This window comes from Mustela putorius, unplaced genomic scaffold (genome assembly GCF_011764305.1).
Source record: "Mustela putorius furo isolate JIRA1106 unplaced genomic scaffold, ASM1176430v1.1 tig00003983_pilon_pilon_pilon, whole genome shotgun sequence".
NCBI lineage: Eukaryota > Metazoa > Chordata > Mammalia > Carnivora > Mustelidae > Mustela > Mustela putorius.
In genome coordinates this window covers 17,052,547-17,075,398 of record NW_025422123.1, presented here as the reverse complement: position 1 = coordinate 17,075,398, position 22,852 = coordinate 17,052,547, and the positions used below count along the sequence as shown (strand labels likewise).

Here is a 22,852-nt window from a genome sequence, read left to right as displayed (position 1 = left end):
CGCGTGCTTGCGGCGCGTGGGTCCCAGGGCGGCGGCGTCTGCGCGCGCGGCCCCCAGCACGTGGCGGCCGTGGCTCTCCGCACGCGCAGCGCCGGGGCCGCGCGCTGGACGCCCGGTTGCTAGGCAACTGCGTGTGGCTATCTGCTGGTTTCCGGGAGAGCCCTCTCCCTTCACCCCGTAATAACCGGTTTGGGGGTTTTACCTTCTGAGGACGCCGCCGAGGAGAGACGCGTTGAGGCATTCGGGGGGCGAAAGCCGTCTCTGAACTTCCCCCACAGTTACTTTGTACTTTGAAGTTGAACTGAGCAGAGACAGACGGCCGGGGACCGAGCAAAAGACCTCGCCGGTATTGACGGACATGCCTCCCAGGAAGCCATCTTTATTCATCATCAGAGAAGTCACAGATTTGGGAGGAACCGGAACTAGAGAGAGAGAAAAAAAATGCCATAAAGGTGACCGGGTTTCGATCCTGGTGACCGGCTGATAGAATGTGTCGGTGCGTGCGCAGGGGCGAGGCCACCGGACAGGCGCCAAGTGGAAAGCTGGAGGAGGAAGTGTTTGTTCCAGTGGGGCTGCCGTGCGTTCAGAGCACTGTGTACAAACAAATGGAAAAGCCATCACTCCTCTGGAAACTTACCCCATGTGTGTAGACCTCTGCGTGTCGCTTGCCACAGTCCCGCTCACTATATAAATCAAGAAAACTCACGGCCTAGAGTTTGGATTGCGCTGCGAAACCCGGCGAATCCTATTCCATCCTGTGCTAGCTTGTGACCTGAGACATCTCAGTGAACCTTTCTGACTCTCAGATTCCTCCAGGGTCTCCTAAGGCTAATAACCACATTTGGTGCTGAAGTCTGAAAGTGATTATACTATAAGTGATATAAAATGGTAATATCGGTGTTCTTTATGGGAACCCCTCCCTCCTTTCCTATTGGACCCATTTATGTGGTCATCACTGGAGAGCACTGGAGAGTGGGCCCTATCAGAGACACTGTGCTCAAGAACAGCCACGTAATAATACCATTACGCTTGGGCTCAAAGGAGATGCTCATTGCTCCAAAGTGGATCTCATTCTTCCCTACATCTTAACAATACATCCATTTAGAAGTGAACCCAAATGCTCCTCTCCAGTGAAAGCAATTCCACAGTGACATGAATTTTGTTTACAAATTAACTAAAGCGCCGGCTGGTGATTGGAGCAGTTATGATTTACAACAGGTGCCCTGATCAATCAACCAATCACTCTAATTCATGTGAGCGGAGGTCTTGCCTTGCCCCGGTTGTTTCATTTCGGCAAGTAATTGATAACAAACCGCACTCAAGGTATGTTTTATGCAGAAGTTAATAAGAGCTGACAGCTGGTTGCCACTGCTACCCAGGCTCATTCAGTCTCTCCAGCCTGTATGTCTGTTTAATTGTGTTTCAGTGTCATCTGTACCTCAGGAAGAGGCGGGGCTCAGTAGAACCAGAAGGCTGGGAATGAGGAACAATGAATGGTCAGTGTCCCAGTTCTTGCTGGCCATCTTACTCCGTCAGAGTTCTACACAGCTGAAGCCCATTTTCTTTCTGCAGGTTCTAGAAGCCACAGGGCAGGTGACTTTTCCTGACTTGCCCTGCCATACACCTGAGCTACTTCCAGTGGGATGTGAAGCTCCCAGATCTTCAAACAGTATTTGTTGAACATGCATCTGGCATGAAAAACGTTTCCACTCCTTCTTTTTAATAAACACAATGTCTCATCCTATAATCCTGGTAGGGGAAAGATAAGCTCTTTCCACCATCTCAAGCCTAGAATACTATATATCAAACAAATTGTACAACCTCCCTTGTACAGAACAGAATAACCAACACTGAATATTTTTGTGACAGCTTATTCTCTTTACTCAAATTCTGCCAATCAGACCTCTATGATTGTCTAGAGACTGCTGAAAACCAGGTAGGTCCCAAATTTCTTATTTATTAGGAATTGCATTTGGCCCTTTAGAAACATTTTGTGGAAAAGGATTTTCCTAGGAGAATGGATGGGGGTCCTGGAACATTCCCCTTTGCTACTACTTAGTACACATTTTGGTAAATCTGGATCTGTCTACAGAGTCCAAAGCCTTGTCTCAGGGCAGGTGAACAGAGTGGATCTTCTGCACAGCTGTGATGGTGGTGGGGTGCTACAGAGGGTGCTTTCTTCTTTCTGATTCCCCTCATCATACTCTCATCAGTGAAGCTGTTTCCCATTTGAGAGTGAGCCAATGAAAAGTCCAAGAGCAAGTATTAATTAAATTTGAATAAAATATGGAGTTAAAGTTATTTAAAAGCGAGTGATTTGGGTGGGAACACCCTGTTATTTAATTCTCTTACACAACATCTACATCTGTTTTGATCTGTCTTATTCTTTGCAATACTCTCAATTTTCATCTTTCAGATTCATATTCAAAAACTCTAAGCAAATAATTTATGATCACAGGAATTAACATCAGATAATCTTGGAGAAACTTTTCCCCAAAATACAGATGATGGCCTTTTGTAATTTTAACATGGTTAGAACTATAGAAATAAATTGCACAAAAATCTACCTTCGACACTCAGCAATGTTTTTATATTCAATATTTAATTCTATTAAATATTTTTTAGAAAGAATATTTTAACAATAAAGAACCTCGCTAAGCTGAACATAGTAAGTTCAGTTCTGATTTCCCATATTGGACAACCAAATATCTCCTTAGGTTTGTAATTTATCTGCTTCTGAGAGTCCCAGTTGTCAAATCTCTTGAAGAACCAGGCCTTTAGAGACACTTTATAACCTGCCCTCTAATTTCACTATTGTTAATTGCCTGATTTACCTGACAAGAGCCATTTCCTATGGGGAATGTATATTGTTCCCTCCTGTGGGCTGTACCTTTCACAAATGCATTATCACTTAAATATCACAAATCCAGTTAGCTTCTGTCAGCACACCACTGTCTTCTTTTGTTGTTGTTGTTTTCCCCCCAAAGAGGCAAAGTGTTGGAGCAGACATGCTTCAGGTTATATTTCCATTTTCTTAATTTAAGTATAAATCATGTTCCTACCCTCTACCCTCTCATCTTCAGGTTCTAACCCTCTTCTACTCTGGCCTTAAACCTAGACCCTAGACTAGGTCTAGGTAGAATAGATCCTACCCATTTCTTGTCCTAACTTTCCTTAAAATCCCTAGCACTATTATCTACCTTCCCTTCCACTCTCACACCTGCTTAGCTCAGCTGATTAACCCCATATTTTATTCTCTTTGTCTTTTCCCTTCTGCTTTCCTCCAGCTTATCAATAAACCCAGAAAGCAACAGGGCCCGGTTGATTTGTTAGTAATTATGAGCACACTGTTCCTGCTCAGGGAACCCAGAGATGACTAAGATAGGTTTAAAGCGACAGCAGGAAATGGTAAGGAAATGGAGCATAGCAAAACTCAGCGTGAAGCTTTCAGTTCTTTACATGTTTACAATTTTCTGTGCATATATTAAAACCGGTGGTTTTTTTTCCCCCCTGTTTGGTTCTCCATTGCATATTATGACCAACTCCTGGATGTTACATCCACAAAACTTGCTCCCCCTTTTTTTTTTTTCCTTGCATTATATTGGGGAGAAGAAGAAAGGTTTAAAACTGATCAATGTTTCATTACAGTGACTGGAATTTTATATAAGAGAGAAGAAGAAAGACTGATTAGAGAAAGTATTATTCATTAGTGGACTACAGAGAGCCAAATGGTTAATAGACCAGCACTTAATCTGTATTCTTTAAACAAGTATGAAATTGGAGCCTTGATATCTTTGTCTTTGATTGCAAACAGACCTCCTATGGCGCTGATTTGCTGGTGTCGAGGAAGGGAAGAAATGAACCCATTTAATAGATTCAAGGATAAGTCCCCCCCCCCAAAGAGACTTAAATATATCTGCTACACCAGGAAGCTACCAAGAGGTTGAACATTGCTTGAAATAATTACTTCTTACCAGCAGAACATCCCCTTCCTTTATACTTGCATTGTTTCTAATCTACCTGAGGGCTAAATGTTATTTCACATGGATATATAGCACATCTATATATCTATGTGAGCACCAAATTCCTGGAAAGAAAAATAAGAGGATTCTTACAAAGAAAGCTAGAATATAAAGAACTACAAACATCCAGGGTTAACATCCCTCTAGGGACAAAGTCTAAGAGTCTAGAAACTGAATTGGGTCCCATCACTTACTCTGTGTGTGGGACCTTGAGAAAGTCATTTATCTTCTCTCTGTCTCAGTTTTTTCACTGGGAGTGGAAGGGGGTGGGATTTGGAGAAGAGTGACTAACCTTTCCAACTTTGAAATTCTGTGAACTCTGATTACTCCCTGGGTGGCTGGAATGTATCTTAGAATCTCCAGTTGAATAAATACCTGTTGGGATCCAAGTCAGCCCTGGAAATGCGAACCTCTTCCTTTGAGGGGAAACTCATACCTTTTCAGAGGCTCTGACACACTCTTGGTGCTTTTTACCTTCTAGGTCAGAAGGAAGAATCCTAACATTGCAATGAAATTGGCAATTTCTTCATAACCCCTTACCCGCCCCAAAGAAAATCCACACTAACCAAAGTGTTTATATGGGGAAGGGGCCAGAACTAACGGGAAAAAAGTGGGAGAGAACTGAGGTTGAACTGAAACTAACCAAACAGGATATCCCTAAGACCAATCAAAATGCCCCACAGTCACATTTGAACCTTGGATTCCAGCCATGCAAGCCTTTCCAAGAAATCCCAGTGTATTTTCTGCTCTCTAAGGTGTCAAGCCGATTGCATATTAGCCTCTGATTTGCACCGAAAACTTTTTCTTAAAGCCTAGGTGAGCCTTTTTTAAATTTAAGCTATAGGATGGTGGCAGTGATCATTTGTATCAGTTGGGCACTAACCTGCCCCCTCCCCAGCCCAGATTCCTAATCTTAATGGAACTGAGAGTTAAGAATGATTTTTTAATGTCTCGTTGGATTTTTAGACTGTTAATGTACCGAATCCTTCTCATTATTACTTTATTGATTGCTCATTGACCAGCCCCCTTCAAATCGTATTAACCACCCTCTGCCGGTTTAGATTAGGAGAGTTTAAAAAGCACCTTTCATTACTCCCTCCACTCCTGCCTTGGAGTTGAGACTCGGCATCTTAATGGGAGCTCTAATGGGGCAGCTAAGAGGAGAGGGGCCACGGTCCCTGCCGATTGCATTAATAGCTCAAAGGGGGCCAATACAGAAAATTAGCCGTAAACGAGCTCTGGAGATCTTCAAATGAAAGAGCCATTTATCACGCTGGCTACCTTCACTCCACTCGTTTGCTCTCTCTACTGGGAACAACTCATTTCCTCTTAACTAAATTACTTCAGAAATGTCAGCTAAACCCAGATAGCAAACATAACAAGAGAGCTAGCTTATAATCTATGGGGTGATATCAACACGGGTGAAAAATTGGACTGGTTAAATTTTAGGAGGGGGCCCTTCAATATTTAGAGTGAGAGACATAAAGATAGATATCCTTTATGCCCAAGTCTTCTGGCTTCAGTATACATAATGGCAGAGACATCCGAACCTGGATCAGTGGCTGCACTTTTATTAACGAGGCAGACTTTTTAAAATCTCTCTACAAAACATAATTTTTTTAAAAAAATCGCTCTAAAAGCCCAGTAGAACATAAATAAAGTAACCAAGTCCCTTGCTAGTTGTTGAAATTAAGAAAATTTAGTTCAGAAACTTAATTACCTCCTATTTTTATGAAAGTAATCTCTGGGAGAGATCCCTTAAAGGGGAGGGGAGGGGACAAAGATGAGAGACCAGAGGGCCAGGAAGCAAGTGAATCCATACCCTTAAGTGGTTCATAGTTATCTAGAACAGTAAATCAACCACTTATTCCTATTTTACCTATGCCTCTCTAAATATAAACATATATTAGGATCTTTTCTTCATGTAATAAAGCAAATACCTGAAATATTAAATAATGGAGTTAACCTAACACTTCATATTCATACCTTGCCCTCTAACTCAATAAAGTGACTGGGATGCCACTTAGTTGTTTAAAGCTGCACAAAGTCTTTTTTTAAAAGGCTTTCAGAGCCAGAAAAAGTACTCCATGTCTTCAAAATAGAACCAGCAACTTCAGTCAATATTCTCCTTTTCTTATTACCGTAGATACTCTTCTACATAGGTAATCACATTTTGCTGACAAACATTTACAAGCCCTGAAACCCAAGCATCCCACATCTAAGAACATTTTCAGCTCCGTTTTGTTAAGCAAGCTAAGTTCCAAATATTTTTATTGGCCTGCCTATTAATAACATTTCTGATTGGTCATCTGTTGGGCATGCCCCACTGACAGCCCAAATGTTGTTTCTAGGATACAGAACCCTAAGATAAGGGGTTCAAGTCTTCCGTGAAAAGGGAGGGGGAGCTGAAACAAAAAAGCCAATGGAGAAGTGCCTCCCCACCCTCCCCTACTCACCCCCATCAACCAGCAATTAACCAAAAAAGAAGGACCCCAGAGGAAATGGTGAAAGTGAGTTGTCAGCACAGTTGCAAATCTAAGCACCAAGACTGGGTGTCTGAGCAAACCCAAAAGCTGGCATTAAAAACTGGAGTGATACTATCTAAAATAATAATAATAATAATAAATAAAATAAAAAATGAAATGATACTATCTAAAGAAGAGAGGGAGGGATGTTTGGAGCAACACTTAAAATAAATAGTTTTGCCCCAAAGCTTACTATTTCTTTTTCAGGATATTACATTCCAAAGCCAAATGGCATTATTCCAAGTACAGCTCTCCCCCTCCCATCCTCCACCTCTTAAAGCCACTTTTTCTGTCTGTAGAAAAGAAGATAATTTAGAATACCTAACCCTGTTTGGAATTCTGACTTCACAGCGCTCCTACTGTAACAGCTTGACTTTGGGTTACTTTCCAAAGCACTTTTTCTTCAATTATTTTTGTGAGTGTTATGTGGCTCAAATTAATCATAAATGACTGAAACTAGAGATTGTTGACACCAAATATAAGGACGGGCCTTTTTCCAGAATCGATAAGCAAGGGTTACAGTAGTTAAAATTTTATCTCCAAATACCAGTTCTTGTGATAATTAAAGATTGCACTGTTTACACATTCAGGCTCCTAAATAGTGGCATGTGAGTGACATTCGGGCCTTTCGGCAGCCACACTAATCACCAGGCATTCTCTCAGTGACTGTCAGAAGAGAGGGGGAAAAAATTAAGCAGCTGCAATACGCCCGAAATGAGTTATTGTAATTACATTTAATTAGTTTAATTAGTTAATTATTTTGCTTACAGCTGTACAAGAGACTGCAAACATTTGTTAATATCACATGCCCTTTAACAGTATGGGGTGATTCCACAGTCACACTAAATCATGAATGCATATGTAGAAAGATTTAGGAATGGGCATAGGCTGTCTCAACGTCTTAGGATGTGCATATTTAGCAACACATTTGGCACAATTTTTAAAAACATAATAAGAAACAACTCCTAAAACACAGGGAACTGGAAACAGAATTACCACACACACACACCCCAAATACAAAAACAAGAAGAGGAACTATCTCAACAACTTTGGGTTTAGCCCAGCAAATTCCAGTTATCAATGAAATAATTATAGCACATTTTTGAAAGCAGTGTTTCCTAGTCAATTTCATACATGATGGTAGTTCAGTTATTTAAGATACATCTAGAATTGCTACCAAATGTACCCTGAGAAAAATACCAATAGTCTCTGTCCCTCTGTGTCTTATCTGGGCTTCTGCCTTTGGTTGCCCCCACCCCCAAATTTCCTTCTTCCAGACATGCCTTTTTCATCTGGACAGTCCCTGTCCTATGACTGTGAACAAACATTTCTGTCTTCTAAAATAACTAACCCCCCCAAAGTGAAAACACATAAAGACATGACTGCACAGGAAAACTTTGCTTACTTTTGGGAGGGATAATCCATACCTTTTTTTATGACAGACTGGTCCAATAGATTCATGCCGCTGTTATTGGCATCTTCAACTGACTGTGAATATAAAAACATCACTATTCAAATTGACTGGATATTAAAGAATTGCACACATAAATCATGTCATTCCAAACTGGAGTTTCTGTTATTTCCATTTATATTAATTCACAAAGGGAGGTTTTATTATTATCATTATTACCTCCAAATCAACATGGAAATGAAATTCACCCAAATTATAAATTCTTCCAATGGAAGCAGAGGAAAAAGGAAACTGGGAGAGACATCTGGGATGCAGTATTGGTTTAGTTATTATATTAAACATAGATGTTACACAGACATATAAAATTTTATATTATTTGCTCTTATGAATTGTGAAAATTTGGCAATAGCTGAAAGATTTTCACCAATATTAGTAAGAATAATTTCTGTTTTCAATTTTATCCCAGCACATCTTAACCCTAGAGTCATTTTACAAATACATAATAGTTTACATTATGGGATTTTAATTAAAGTCTGAGCAATTTGGAATGGAATGCAAACAGCAACACATAGGAACACGTTTGCAAGCTGGCAGGACCGCACACCCATGCAGTCCATACACGTCCTTGTGTGCTATGAATTTCCTGCTGCATGATAATCCCTGAGAGGAACCTGCACAATTTGTTCCCCACCCCCATCCTGCTGCTGCTATTTCCCAGCAAGAAACACACCTGTTAGGAGGGAAGTAACTACAGGCACACAGATACAGAGACTCAGATCCTCCCAGGCAGCACTTAGGTAATAATGGCAAAGAGCATTCGTCTTCTGTGCCACAGTCTTATCCTAAAAAAGGGAAGTTTCAACCCTGGGTGTTGGCAGCACTTCTGAGGGGAAACAGCTGTTGGAATGAGTTTCTTTTCTTTCTCCCTTTTTCTCTTTCTCTCTTTCTTTCTTTGGAATGAGTTTCTTACTGTCAGGATGCACAAGAACAGAGTTCTGGCTGTGTATCCCAGAGCATCCAAAACTCCCTCCTCCAATTCCCAAAGAAAAATAAATACTAGGTCTTTCTAAAATGTACTGCTGCTTTCCCTGATTCTTAGAAACCTAAGTTTGGACCAGTTTGTCACCCACTCTACAGAGAAGTAAAAAGCAAAGGGCTTGAGAGTGAAGCTATGTTTTCACAGCACCTTCCACCCACTCACGCTGCATCCCCAGACAGGGCGTGTGTTCATCACAAGGAGGAGACTGTCTACCCCAAACAAGCAGCACATTAGAAATGAGATGATCTAATCGCGAAGGGAGCATGTTAATTTGTTTCTTTTCGTTTTTAATAGTCACTCTTCAGTTGTCGGAAAGGTGAGGAAAATTGTTATTCTCTGTAAGAACCGTTTTCCATGTTGCAACATGCCATGTACATATTAAGAAATAGTAAAAACTTCTTTAAAAAATACTTCATATAACTTGTTTGAAACTGCTCAGGAGACCCTGCCACACACACACACACACACGTGCGCGCGCGCGTGGGCACACATACAAACGATTCACACCTTGCTATGCTCACGTGTCTACAATGCGAGGTATCCACTCAAGACAAAAATAATCGCCTGTGTCTGGGGGCGGGCTGACCAGGGATCTCAGAGGCCAGGACCCAGGCGCCCCCACACCTCACCCTCACATCGATACGTAAATATGTATATACGCCTCATCAGCGACGTGGGGTAGTTGTGGTAGTTAATGAGAAGGCTCTTGTCTGATTTTCTATCTAATTACGGCCGCCTGCTGGGTTTTTGTACAGGATATTCACGCAGCATGCTGGCGCTTAATCGTCACAGGGAGGATCGTAAAGATTTAATTAGGACTGCATGCGGAAGCGCAGAAAAACAACTCAGACTCGTAATTACTAGACTTCTTTAGTTAAAAGTGATACCAGGGGTTGCTTTAAGACACTAGAGTGTGTTTGAGAGAGAGAGAGAGTGTGTGTGTGTGTGGTGGATTTGACAACATCCTGATATGTTTATACTCAGGGGTAGTAGAGGTGAGGGAGGTTAGAGAGCAAAGACCGGAGAGAAGAGGCGTTCACGACAACTGAACTCCAAGCTAGGTGTCATCTCACTCCACCTTCCTTTCTGATGCTGTTTTTCTGAGTTTTTAACACTGCACCCCCTAACATACATACACACAATGGGTGAAATGTAGCATACCCAGAATCCAAACAGCGATTTGCTAGTTTAATAGCCCCTGCGAGTAAATTGAAATAGAAATTGACAGGGTTTTATAGTTTCGTTTAAAAAATATTAGAAGCATTTGGTTAATTATCTCCCGTCCTTCTCTTCTCTCACGGTCGGGGCGGTGGCCCTCTGCGTGTGTGTCCGGGTCACCCAACACACCCCCACACCAAGCCTCGGCCAGGTGAGTACCCCTCGCTGTGAAGCCCAATGGCCCAGCAGCGCCCTGGGGATCTGTCTGGTCTGCGGCTGGGGGCAGGGGTGTGTGGGGGGGGGATGGTGGTGGGGGGTTGGATCCGGAACACAGAGCAGGTTCTTGAGATCCAACAGTGACTGAAGTCCAGGCCGAGGCATTCTCTGGTTCCTTCTTAAAGACTGGTCGGGCGCAGCCAACCCAATCTGTTGCTGCAGGAAACGGCGAGATCCCCACAGACTCTTGTAACTTCAGCTCCCCCCACCTTGCCCCCGTGCGCTCCAGATCCCTAATTCGGAAGTGGGTCCTCCAAGATGGAGCAGATGGGGCACAGCCTCTGCACTCGGGGCTCTGGTCCTAGGTACATCTTCTACCCTTTCTTCGTCACCTGTCCCGTGTCACGTCAAGCACACCCAGGCCTCGGAAGGCCTGTCATGGCCATGGAAGCAGAGATCGTCCCCGCTGCCTGGGACAGGCGTGGGGGTGTCCCTCCCCCAAGCCCCCTGCACTGAGGGTCGTCCAGATAAAGTCCGGCGAACCACCCCACCTCGCTAGAGGAGCAGCTGCGAAGCTTCTGCTGGAGGAACCCGGCAGAGGTGTGTAGGTGGGGAGCACGCGTGGGCCAGGGCCTGCGCCTTCTCTCCTCCCTGCTCTCTGCACCTCGCAGTCCGAGTTCCGACGCAACAACTCTGCCTGCCGCGCGACGCCTGGACGAGGACGAGGCTGTTCTCCCCAACACACACAGAACTGCTCTTGTTCTCTCGTCCTCTGCATTTGGCCAAACACTCAAAACCCCTCACTATTATGTCTTTAAAAACTAATCTAAACTTAAACTAAACTAAAACTAAAGAACTGTATTCCCTCTTTTAGGGCAATTCCTGGGTTCAGTTGACTAAGTCACTCAGCTGCGGGGTGATGGTGACGCGGCTAGTGTGTTGGCATTGCCAACAGCATTGGTGATGAGTTGATCCACTTTCACTATCTGGCACTTTGAGCGCACCCAGGAAGGTTAATTTAAGAACTTACCCCCCCCCCCCGGCGAAAACACACTCATTACCCCAGTACATTTTTAAAAAAGCTATTCAATATTTCTTTCTTGTATGGTATTCCAAAAAAAGCAATCCCTCCAGACGGGGATAATAAAGCTTGATTAAAACAACAGAACTATCATTCTTATTACTATGGGCAAATCCAACCACAAATCAGGTGATTCCATCATTTTTGGAAATAATAACTGAATTTCCTCTAAAACAATAAACCATCATTAACTACACACAGGCAACATTTGATGCTGTCACCACATTTTAACTGTTCGAAATACATTCTTTTTCAAGTAAGGTAAAAAAGGACTCAAGTACTCTTTTTTCTTCCCCATTTCATTTTTCTTTGCTTTAGAGGTATGTCTAAAATGATGCATAATATACACAACTATGCCAATGAGACCGAAGTGTCAAATACCTCTCAACCATATTTATCTTTTTTGCAGACTATTTAAATTAGGGAGCAAAGAGAGACCTGCTCAGAATCATCCAGACACTTTTTAGAAATCATTTCTTTGATGTTTCTTTGTTTAGTTTAACCAAGTATTCTCAACCAAATCAAGCTTCATTGTGTAGGTTGCAGATGGGTTAGGGAGTGGGTGGGGGGAGTGTTTTGAGCCTTTTGTTTTAAGAAACAAACACGTGATGCCTCTTTAACTGGGATAGTGGCTTTGGGGAGAGGAGAATATTAACAGAGGGGGAGGACTGGGGAGGGATGTGAAGAATATTGCTCCACAGTCATTTAATGGCTCAAAAGGTGAAAACAATCTCCAAAACGGTATGTGCCCTCTTGGACTCCCAAGCAGAATTATGGCTTTCTGGGTGTCTCCCCACAATTATTCCATTTCTCAGGAGATGACTCTGGAACTCAGTTATCTTGAAAAAGGGCTCAGCAGCTTATGAGACATTCAAAATAGGACCGAGTTTGGACAATCATAGCACATGTTTTTCTTCCCATGTGCTTTGTCATGCTTAACATCCAGCAGGAACCTCTGGAGCCGGAGAGGACCCTGTGCCTCTCTGCTGAAGCTCCAGACTCCAGGCAGCCCAGTCTGTCACCTGCCTTGTCAGGAGGCCAGGCCCCTAAGGGACATGCATGGGGAGTTGGTTGGGAAGGGTACCCAGCTGGGTGGCACCAAGTACAAGGGAGTAGGAAATAGCTAAGGCAAGACAAAAAACATCTAACCTTAACTCTAATGATGCTAAACTACCAACACACACACAAATATTCTTCTCCTTCCTGATTTCAAGTGGTTCCAGCTTTCATAATCGGACCTCCAGAAATCGCTGCTACAGGGCCATACCAGTACAACACAGAAACAGTTATATATATGGTGTCCAGCTATTCCTGTTCTAAAGAGGGAAGCTACCTCCCCCAGAAGATACGGAGCTGCCCCTCCCCCACCCCTCCCATCTCCCAGGGGCATTCGCTATTTATTTATTTATTGTCCTTTTCATTTGTTTGTTTGTGGTTACCTGGACGTCTTCCATTCCGGGGTGGCCGAGGCCGTGCAGCGAGAGGCTGTCACCCATGCCCGCGTCCAGGCCGTGGTGCGCCGAATGCAGCAGCACGTCTGGCCGGCGGACCGAGTGGTAGTCCCTCCGGGGGTCGAGGCCCGAGAGCTGGGGCAAAGCTGCCCGAGGCTGGGGCAGGAGAGAGCCGGCTTCCGAACCCACTTCTTGCCGCTGCCGTTGTCCCCAGGGATGCTGCTGGGGCTGGTGCAGTGGGTTCAGGGAGTAGGGGTCGTTGACGTGGGAGTAGGGATCCTGGCTCTGGTGGTAGGGAAGCGGTTGGTAGGGAGGCGGGAAGTAGGGCGGCTGGAAGTCCGACGACGGGGTGTGGGACAGCGGCGGGGCGCTGGAGTAAGGTCCTTGGGATACCGAGCCCAGCTGGGAGAGCCTGGAGCTGTGGCTCGGGACGCCATCGTGCCGGTCCTGGGAGCGGAGAGAAGAGAGAGAGAAACAGAGTGACAGAGAGAGACAGAAAGAGGGAGAGAGAAAGAGAGAGAGAGAGCGAGAGAGACAGAGAAAGAGAGAGAGAGAGAAAGAAAAAAAAAAAATACAAGCGACTAATGGAGAAGCCCGGCTTCCGTATATTCTTCCCAGGACAGGGAAAGCAAGAGTCTGAAACTTATACTCCCAAGTTGACTCAGAGGGCACATGATTTCAACAATTCCAAATGCCAAGCTTTGGGGGGAAAATGGGGAGAATCACCACCCACTTAACCAATATCTGAGCCTTGTGTTGGGAGTGTAAACGGGCAAAAGGAGTGAGGGTAAAGTAACTATGTATGGGGAGAGATTCTAAATTCCTTGGTTAAAAATACAGTAGCCTTATACATAGCATTTCCTCTTCTGGGTATTTTAAACTATTTTTTTCTAACTCTTTCAGAGTTAGAAAAGCATAACAAATGAAACTCCATACTTTTGCTGTGCTGCTGCTCCTGTTCAAAACCAACTTCTGCCCTCCCTGGCAACCCAGCCGGCTGACCAAAGAGCTCCGCACAGGAACCTGATAATTCCAGGAGCTCTGAGGAATCTGCCTGCTCTGAGTTCCCAGTCACCCCTCCCTCCCCACGAGGAATTAAATAATTTAAATAGTATTTGATTGGAATGACTCTCATTTGAAATCATATCCTGAACCCACGTTAAATTAAGTTGAATTGTGGTCCTGAGGAGTTGTTTCTAAGGTTGCCTTTCTGTATTTAATGCTATTAAACTCCAGGGTGTGAAAATGAAGGACTTGGGGTTGGGAGAGAAAAACAAGAAAAACCCAGACAACTTACTGTTGGGTCTCTCTGGAGTGGCAAACTAGGTGGAAGGAGAAGGGGGGGGAGGTGTGTGTGTGAGGAATGTGTAAGTTTCTCCCTCTCCTCTGTGGAAATGCCTTGGTAAAGTCCCTGTGGTTCTTTTTGGAGAAACAGTCACCTAAATTTCCAAACTGCAATGGCAAATAAAAAGTTTTTCTCTGAGGCCTCCCCCTTTCCCAGCTGACTCATGGAGCTCAGACGGAGAACACACAATGCAGAGAGAAGCAGCTGCAGCCTCGTCCAATTATGGTGCTAAATTACCAAGCCAAAGGCGCTCAAAGGAAGACAGAGACAGAGAGAGTGAGACACACGCACAGAGACGGAGAGACAGAGAGACAGAGAGAGGAGGGAGCATGCAATTCTGGTACAACGTGAATCCAAACTCACCATGGATGAATAGGTGTGGACTAACATCTGGAAAAAAAAGCCTGGTTACTGCTCAAAATCAAACAATGATTAAAAAAAAAAAAAATCAAGGAGTCCAGCAGAGAAACGAGCTGGACACAGGAGCCGAGCTTGAGGGGTTTCCAGGACAAGCCATCCAAAAAAAAAAAAAAAAAAAAAAAAATCCCCCCCACCACCCCCAAACAAGATTGGCGATGCCTGTCACACACAGACAGAACTGTTCATCGGTCTCTTGCTGTCTTTTTGGCCTCTTTTCTTCTGCCGCTTTTCGGGGGCTCCAGATGCAGTCCTCTTCCACCCGAAGCTGGGCTCAGACTGCTCGGGCGCCCCTTCCTCCCTCCGCTTGCCTACACCGCCTCATAATAATTGATATTCATGACTATTAATATTACACGAGTACTTTAAAGGGAGAATGGAGGACAAATGGAGCGTGAAGCAGCAGCGAGCGCAGAGCTCCCCTACTATTGTAAATGACGTTCATTCAGTGGAGAATTACTAGATGTAATCAGACGAGGGGGCTGGCAAAGGCAGACTGGGGAAAAAGTTTAGCAGGAAAGAGGCAGAACTTCAATTAACTGAGCCGGGGACACGCGTAAAGCAGCCCCTGCTCCTTTGGACAAGGCAGTGAGGGAGAGCATCGCTGGGGGCTTCTACAGAACGTAGGTGTCCTTGTTCCTGGAGAGGGACTTTCCTAATGGGAAGAACTGATCGCCCTAGGTGCTTTGTGTGCAGATTAAAAAACAAAATAAAAAGGCGTTGCCTCATCATTTGGAGGGGAGAGGAAAGTAAACCGGTGGGCCTGGTTGTTTACAGTGACGTTTAAAGACTTGTAATGAATACTGGAGATTATGCTTACTTTCTAAAGGACCAGGGGCGAGATGGGGGCTTTTCATCCCTTGTGTAGACTTTCCCTCCTTATACTGCTCCTACGACCCGTGATTTTTACCTCAGTTTAAAATATATGCAATCAATCTTCAAGTACACTAAACTTATCCTTTCCAGGCAAAGCCAGGGGCAACAGAAAACCTTTTTGGATGTTTCAGGAACCCGTTCAACTGGCCTGACTGCCATTTCTGTTAAAGTTCAACCTTCCTCCCGACTTAAAAAGGTTCCTTCCACAGGGTTACGGGTTCTCCTATATTATTGAGCAGAAAATTTAGGCAAATAGGGATACCTGCGATATTCTCTCTCTTCTCCCTCCCCCTCCTCTGTCTTCTCTCCTTCTCTTCCCCCTCCCTCCCATTTTATCCTCCTGTCTCTACCCCTCTTCTACTCCACCCCTCCCTCTTCCTCTCTTCGTCTGTCAGTCCTTTCTGCTCTCCCTCCCGCCTTCCCCATTTAGCCATTTACTTTTTCATCAACTAAGAACAAGTTTCATCCTGCTCACTTTTGGGAACCCACTGAAATCCCTGTATGCATATTCCGAGCTATTTACACACCGTGCCCCCGTCTCCGCCCGTCTCCTGCCCACTTCGGGCGCTCACATTCTTTAGGGTAGTTCTAGCGACTTCGACTTGACCATTATCCCGCCTGTTAGAGAAAGAAAAGGAGGCCGAACCGAAACAAGCCCCACCAGGCGGAGGCGCGGCTCTTCGTTACAGTCAATACCCAGCCACAAAAGAGGAAAGAAGGACCCTAATCATCGTTCCGCAGAAAGACGAGTCTCCTCAATCTCCCTTTCTGTCTCCGTATCTCTGTCACTCACACACACACACACGCACACACACTTAGGAGCTGGCCGAGCTGGGGGCGGCGGGCTGCCTGCGGGACGCGGCGGCCAGGCGGCGGCGGGCCTCGGAGCCCGGGTCCGCCGGCTGAGACCCGGCCGGCGGCGTCAGTCGGAGCTTCCCGGCCGCTGCAGTGCGCGGCCCATTATCCGCCAGGCGGCTCCCCGCCGGGCTTTCCGGAGTGGTCCCGGCGCGGAGGGGTCGCATTTTCTCCCCCACCCCACTGGTTTGGGGGCACCTCTGTGCGTCCCGCCGCGGCCGCTGGGGACGGCCGACCGAGCGCTCCTGGCCCTCCCAGCCCGGGACTTGGCTTTCCCGTCCTCCCTCCTCGCTCCAACTTTTCCGCTTTACGGTCTCCGTCGCCCGGCTCTCCAGCTTCGACCTCCCCCCGCCTGGACTCGGCGGCGCCCGTCCTGGAAGCTTTTCTGTCTGTCCTGCCTCCCTCGACGTCTCCTCCAGCCTTCGCTTCCCTCTTGCCCTGGCACCTAAGTCCGGGTCTGCGAGGCCATTCCGCTCCGAGCGAAGTTCCGCGGGCCTCCGCCGACGTGCCCTCCCCGTCCCGCCGCGTGCCCCGCCCGGACGCCCGCCTCGCCCGCGAGCCCCGGAGCTGCCCCGCCGCCGCAGCGGTCGGCGCCCCGGACCGGGAAGGGCAGAGGCGGGCGCGGCCACGGCCCCGCCGGGCGGCACGCGCCCACCCAGCGGCGGGCAACCTCCCCAGCCCGAGGAGAGTTGCGCAAACCCAGCGCCGGAGAGCCGGGCGCGCAGAACAAGGGCAGAACATTGAGTTAAAAATGCCCAGACGCTGGGTGGTTGGACGCACTGGCCCTCAAGAAAGCAAAACACAAGAAAAAAATAAAAATAGACATAGAAGGTCTGTTAGGGCTCCTTGGCTTGGGCTTTGTCTGCACCCGTCTAGCCGTCTATCTACCTCCCTCTTTCTAATTTTCCGTCCTCTACTTGGATCCGTTGGTTATTGGTTTCAGAAATATTATTGAAAATAAAAATTAAAAGCCCGAGTCTGTTACGAATGAGGCTTGAAAATCTAATGCTCTCCCACACTCAAAACGACGAGAGCCTCTGCCTTTATCAGCCCCTATTTCCTCTGCCCACATTCAGTAGCACCGCATTCCCCATCGGAACCTTAAAGTGGGGGTGGGAGGGCGAGGAAGAGAGAAAGAAAAATAAAAGAAAAAGAGAGAGCGCGCGAGAGAAATCTCCTCTAACTTCAAGTAGCCAGATTTCAACCTTAAAGTTCTTTTTCCGAATAGCGAAGTCTCCCCTCTGCCCCTTTTCTAAAAGTTAGAGAAAGCTGAGAAAACCGGCCGGAAATCTACGACTAAACGCCGAAAAATATATATCAGTTGGGGTGTCAAGAAGCTCAAATTCTCTATCTGCAAAGCTCTAAGATGCATCCGGGGGTGTCGGCTCACCTCATAGATATCTTCGTACTTGACATTCTCCACGAGCTTCCAGAGCATGATGGCAGCCTGGTCTCTAGGAGGTGAGTGCATTCATGTGAGGAGCAGATGTCTGGCTTCTCAGGACTCCGCTGTCTGTAATGATCCATCTATAATTGGAAATGGGGGATACACACCAAATCCGACGCTCCTCTCCCATCGCAACTTATATCTGTTGTCTCAAACAATAGGCTGGAGAAGTAAGCCTCAGCAGAGAGAAAAACATTATTACACACACAGGAGTTAGATGCAACCCACAGACATATATATTATAAAAATCATAAACACGTATTTACACCCAGACACCCACATTGAGTTATATAAGCACCCCTGGGTCACGCAGAGTCTACAAGCTCCGAACATGCATTTAAAGGAGAGATAGTCGTTTATTGTGATTAATATAAATATACAGATTTAAAAACCTCTAGATGGAAAATGATGAATCATTGTAGCCACTGACTGAAGTCTTTACAATTCATAATGAGAAACCAGGGGGCCACGAGTCCCCCATTTTCTATGTAGATTTTAAAAGCGGGGCCATTTCTGAGATTTTTATACACAAAAGCTCCTATTCATGTGTGTTTAGCAGGAGGGTATTTTGGAAGCTGGATTTGGGGATTTTTTAGGGCAATCTCTCTGTATTGATGTCTACAAACTTTTTTTTTTTTTTTAAGCTGTACCTCTGTCAGTCTAGAACAACAACAACAAAAGCCAGCTCATGATGGTGACCATGTCTAATATTTTTTGGCCATTTTGCCCTACACATTTGGAAACTTAAATACTGTATGAACACCTCGGTCTGTCTTGTTTGTCGTTTCAAGGGTTGTTTGTGTGCATTTTCAACGAATTCCTTGTGCCTTGGCTAAAGTCTCCATATTATGATGTGGGTTTTTTTTTCAGATGTTGGGAGCAACACATGCACACATTCACACACTGTTAATTCCAAGCCTTCTTTGCAGAGGCATAGGACATTGTATTTGCACAGTTGCCTATAACTTTTAAGTGGTTTTAATCATGGACAGTCAAGAAATGTTCACCTGAAGCCGTAGAAGATTTAAGCAGAATGTTCTTCAAAGAGATAGTGAAGATATTTACTATGTACAAATTTTGTTTTTGTTTAGAATGTATTTTTCCCCCCTTAGGTGAATTGTGTATTTTTTTTTTCAAAAAGGAACAGATAAACAACAATAACAAAGTTAACCAAACCTTGCAAATGGGTGCCCTTTAAAGGACAAGGTTTCCGAATTTCATCACGAAAGGAATACTCACTTCATTCCTCTTTTTCCCACCCCCTCTATTTTTCTACTCCCTTTCAGGGTACGGAAGGATTCCCACAGCCAGAAGGGAAATCCAGTGGAGGATCTCTGCCCGTGGGGCAGAAAATAAATGACAGGAGGGAATGAGGAGGGATGGGACAATTTGGGGTGGAAGTTATTAAACCTGATAAGAGTGAATCTGCAAAGGGCGATTGTCTGTAAATCTCACGACTGCTGAGCGCTGCCTCGTGCGCGCAAGGACAGACGCTCTTCAGGACAGGGCTCCGGACAACCGCGGTGGACTCGATAAAAACCAAGGAGAAGCTTCATATAATGCAGAACTGCGGAATTCTGCAGGTTTTTTATTTGATTTCTTAACGATAAGAACACCAAAAAATGTGCTTCAGAATGAACTTCAGGAATCAACCCTATTTTTTCTTCATTTCCAGTTGTAATTTTCATGGCACGCCTCTCCTTTTCTCCCTCCCTCCAACCCTGCCTCTCTCCCTCCTTTCTTTCTTCCTTCCATCCTGTTATCCTTCTTCTTTTCCCCTACTTTAAATATAACACCCCAAATCCTACAAAATCTATAGAGATTTCCCACTGGGAGCGTGAGCAAAGATTTCTTCTTTGCCCCCAGAGCTGGTTTGGACATGGGAAAGCATTCTATCTAATTTCATTGTGTGGTGGGACTTGGAACGGGTTTTACCATTCTTTCCCACCTTTTCCAGAATTAAAATCAGTCCCAGATCAATATTTTGCAAGACAGTTATTACAGACTTGGAAATTCATATGCTTTGGACACAAATTTATTAATGAGAATAATTGTCTTTTTCCTTTCAAGTCAATAACTCCATTATCTTTTTAAATCTAAAGATCATTCCAACCCAAATAAAAAGCATTTGAAAAAATTTTAATTTTTTCCCTCTAAAATCCTCTCAATCTTTCTGGTATGTCATTGATTAGTTTAAAATAAACAAACTCTAGAGCTTAAAACAAGAAAAAAAACCATGAAGATACTTTTATCTGTAAAGCTATTTAAATTATATCACTAGCATAACTATTTTATAGTCTTGTACATGTATAATTTCAAATTTTGTATATGTAATTTTACTTTTTGCTAATAGTAGGTATTTTTTAAGATTAGAAACATCTTGAAATGTTTGGTTAAAATTTATATACATTCTTTAGGAAAACTGAAAAAAGAAAAAAGAAAACTCCAAATCTAGTTTTATTAAGAACAAAGTATAAATTTAAAAATATACACACATGTATAAAGAGATATGCAAAGAAATACACAAGAATAATTAAAACCCGCGTCGATTTTTCCACATGGGCATTATTCAAAAAAAATCCTAGAAATTGCAAGAGAAATCTTCCTTGGGAGGCTGACGCTCAGTCATCGAACGGGCAACAGCGCCCTCTGTCGGGATTTTAAACAAGCAAATCCTGCAGGACCGCTGATTTCTTTTTCTAGCTGTCCAGTTCCATTCTTGAAAACCTGTTTTCGTTAAAAGCGTTTTAAAAGTTCAGTTCTTATTACATGTACTAATTTTTAAACGATTGTTTCAAGATCTAAAATGTTCATACGTCTCAAAAAATGTACACTTAAAAACTCAATCTCTACTGAGAAAATTTTCCTCCCTTGAGCCTGCTTTTTGCTCTTCACTTTCTGCTGCTTTTCGCTTTAACCTCCAGGAGGACTTAATAGATGTCAAACAAAGCAAACGTAAAGCCGCAACAAATTCTGGTTAGAAAAGGAGGATAAACGGGTAAAATATGCATTTTCATCATTTCACTTTTCCATTCATCCTGCCTTATGCCTGTATTTCTTTTTCAGGGCACGCACACAATCGTCTAGGTTAAAAGCTTACTGGAGACATTCGAGATAGTTATATCATTATTTTCCCTTTTCACTTATATTTATTTCCATTTATAAGAACGGAAAGGAGAGTTAATAATGCCCTCGTTTTCTCAGTTTCAGATGGAGGGCGTATTTTCTGATAAATGTAGGCGACAGCACCCAGGATAGAGCCCTCTGCTGGTGGTTTTCGGAGTAGGATTATAACTTTTCATTTAAAAATGTTACTGAAAAATGCCATTATATATTTTTAAAAGATTTTATTTATTTATTTGACAGAGAGACACAGTGAAAGAGGGAACACAAGCAGGGGGAGTGGGAGAGGGAGAAGCAGGCTTCCTGCTGAGCCCAAGGTGGGGCTCAATCTCAGGACCCCGGGATCATGACCTGAACTGAAGGCAGACACTTAATGACTGAGACACCCAGGCATCCCTGAAAAATACCATTATATTAAATCAAGATCAACTGCTAGCACTGTCACATCTCCTTTTTTCTAAGAATCTAATTACGAATTAACTAATTTTCTCAGACTTCCTTCCTTCCGCTCTTGGCACCTATGATTTCAGGTCATAAACTAGCTCCCTTTGCGGCTGCCTGATGGACTACCTTTTCTTTAAGACATTACGTGAGGCGCCTAGGTTTCCTTTTTATTTTTATTTTTATCATCCACAAACACAGGAATTATAAAATGGGAAGAGCCAAGATTTAGAATTAGGATTATTGTGCCAAGTCAAGACCTTGATCTTCCTCAGTCTGGGTGCAGGAGCTCGAATAAGCTCCTGCTTGGAAAGTGAGATGGAAATTCCAGTTTAGGTCTTCCATGTACTGAGCACTTTCTTCACAGCACCATGATGCTGTCTTCCTTCGTTCCTCCCTTCCTTCTGAAATTAAGATGATAGCATTTTTGGATTAAGTTTTTCCATAGTTGTTTTTGTTCTGGATTTATAAACAGGCAAAGGAGAAGGCAAAGGGAGCACTGACTTACTCTGACATGTACAGATTCCACTCCTACCTTTCACCCGTCAGAACTATAAATTCTCTACCAAGTTGATTAATAAGACATGACAGTTGCCCTTTTTATTGGTGACAGCCTGACTCTTCTTTTCTAACATGGTTCTATCTTGAAGCTTTCTCGTAATCACATTTTTAAAAGAATCTTGATCATATATATATATATATATATATATATACACACACACATATATATATATATACAAAGATTTTATCTATTTATTTGGTAGAGAGAGAACACAAACAAGAGGACCAGCAGGCAGAGAGAGAAGGAGAAGTTGACTCCCCACTGAGCAGGGAGCCAGCCATGGGGCTCGATCCCACCTCAACCAATGGCAGATGCTTAACTGACTTAGCTACCCAGGAGCCCCCTGATCATATACTTTTAACAATGACTTGGAAAAATTACTGTCAAATGTGTAAAAACACAATTCAAGTACCTATCCTTGGCTATAGAAGACCTTGCTACTACATAGGTTTCAGTGGTCTGGGTCTGAGGAAACAAAAGAGGAGGGGCTAATTACACAGGAGTGTTTACAAAAACTAAACAAAGATGAAATGATCTCTTTGTGACTATACAGAGTGACTATTGAGTCTTTGTGATTATATAGAGTGAGACAAACACTGGAAAGAAAATAGCATTTATTATTTTGACCGCAATCTTCAAACAGTTGGGCACTTGTGAACTTGTAAAGCGATATTTAGTTGAAATCACTTGTAAGAATGAAAATCGCTGTGCCTGTAGAAACTACTTTCTCTTGGACTTTTGAGGAGCAGTAGTAATTTTATTACATATTTTAGATGTTCTGATGTCCTTAGGCTTTTCTGTTTAATTGCAGGGGTATGAAGTTGCCCAGGGGACAATTTTCAAATTTCTATCTCCTGGAGATAAAGAGGTTAAGAAATGGAAG

At 44.0% G+C, this 22,852-nt stretch overlaps 1 protein-coding gene and 1 long non-coding RNA gene across 4 annotated transcripts in view; one reads left to right on the top strand and one right to left on the bottom strand.

The window, feature by feature from the left end:
• Window positions 1-18,028, bottom strand: part of TFAP2B (transcription factor AP-2 beta) — a 29,044-nt gene extending 11,016 nt beyond the window's left edge. Inside the window, exons 1-5 of one of the 2 annotated variants that reach the window (XM_004771885.3) lie at window positions 17,787-18,028; window positions 14,612-14,638; window positions 12,892-13,350; window positions 7,975-8,035; window positions 203-422 (exon numbers count right to left, since the gene is read on the bottom strand). In XM_004771885.3, coding sequence (XP_004771942.1) covers window positions 203-422; window positions 7,975-8,035; window positions 12,892-13,350; window positions 14,612-14,638; window positions 17,787-17,867 — 848 coding nt within the window. In that variant the 5' untranslated portion in view covers window positions 17,868-18,028. The remainder of the gene's footprint in view (window positions 1-202; window positions 423-7,974; window positions 8,036-12,891; window positions 13,351-14,611; window positions 14,639-17,786) is intronic. The other variant, XM_004771886.3, reaches the window with a different exon arrangement.
• LOC106003704 lies at window positions 416-2,437 on the top strand. 2 transcript variants are annotated; one of them, XR_001176353.2, is made up of 4 exons: window positions 416-1,323; window positions 1,427-1,496; window positions 1,573-1,936; window positions 2,093-2,437. It is a non-coding gene; the product is annotated as an uncharacterized LOC106003704 (long non-coding RNA). The 2 variants fall into 2 exon arrangements; XR_001176352.2 differs by having other exon boundaries at window positions 1,573-2,437.
• Window positions 18,029-22,852: the final 4,824 nt, after the last annotated feature.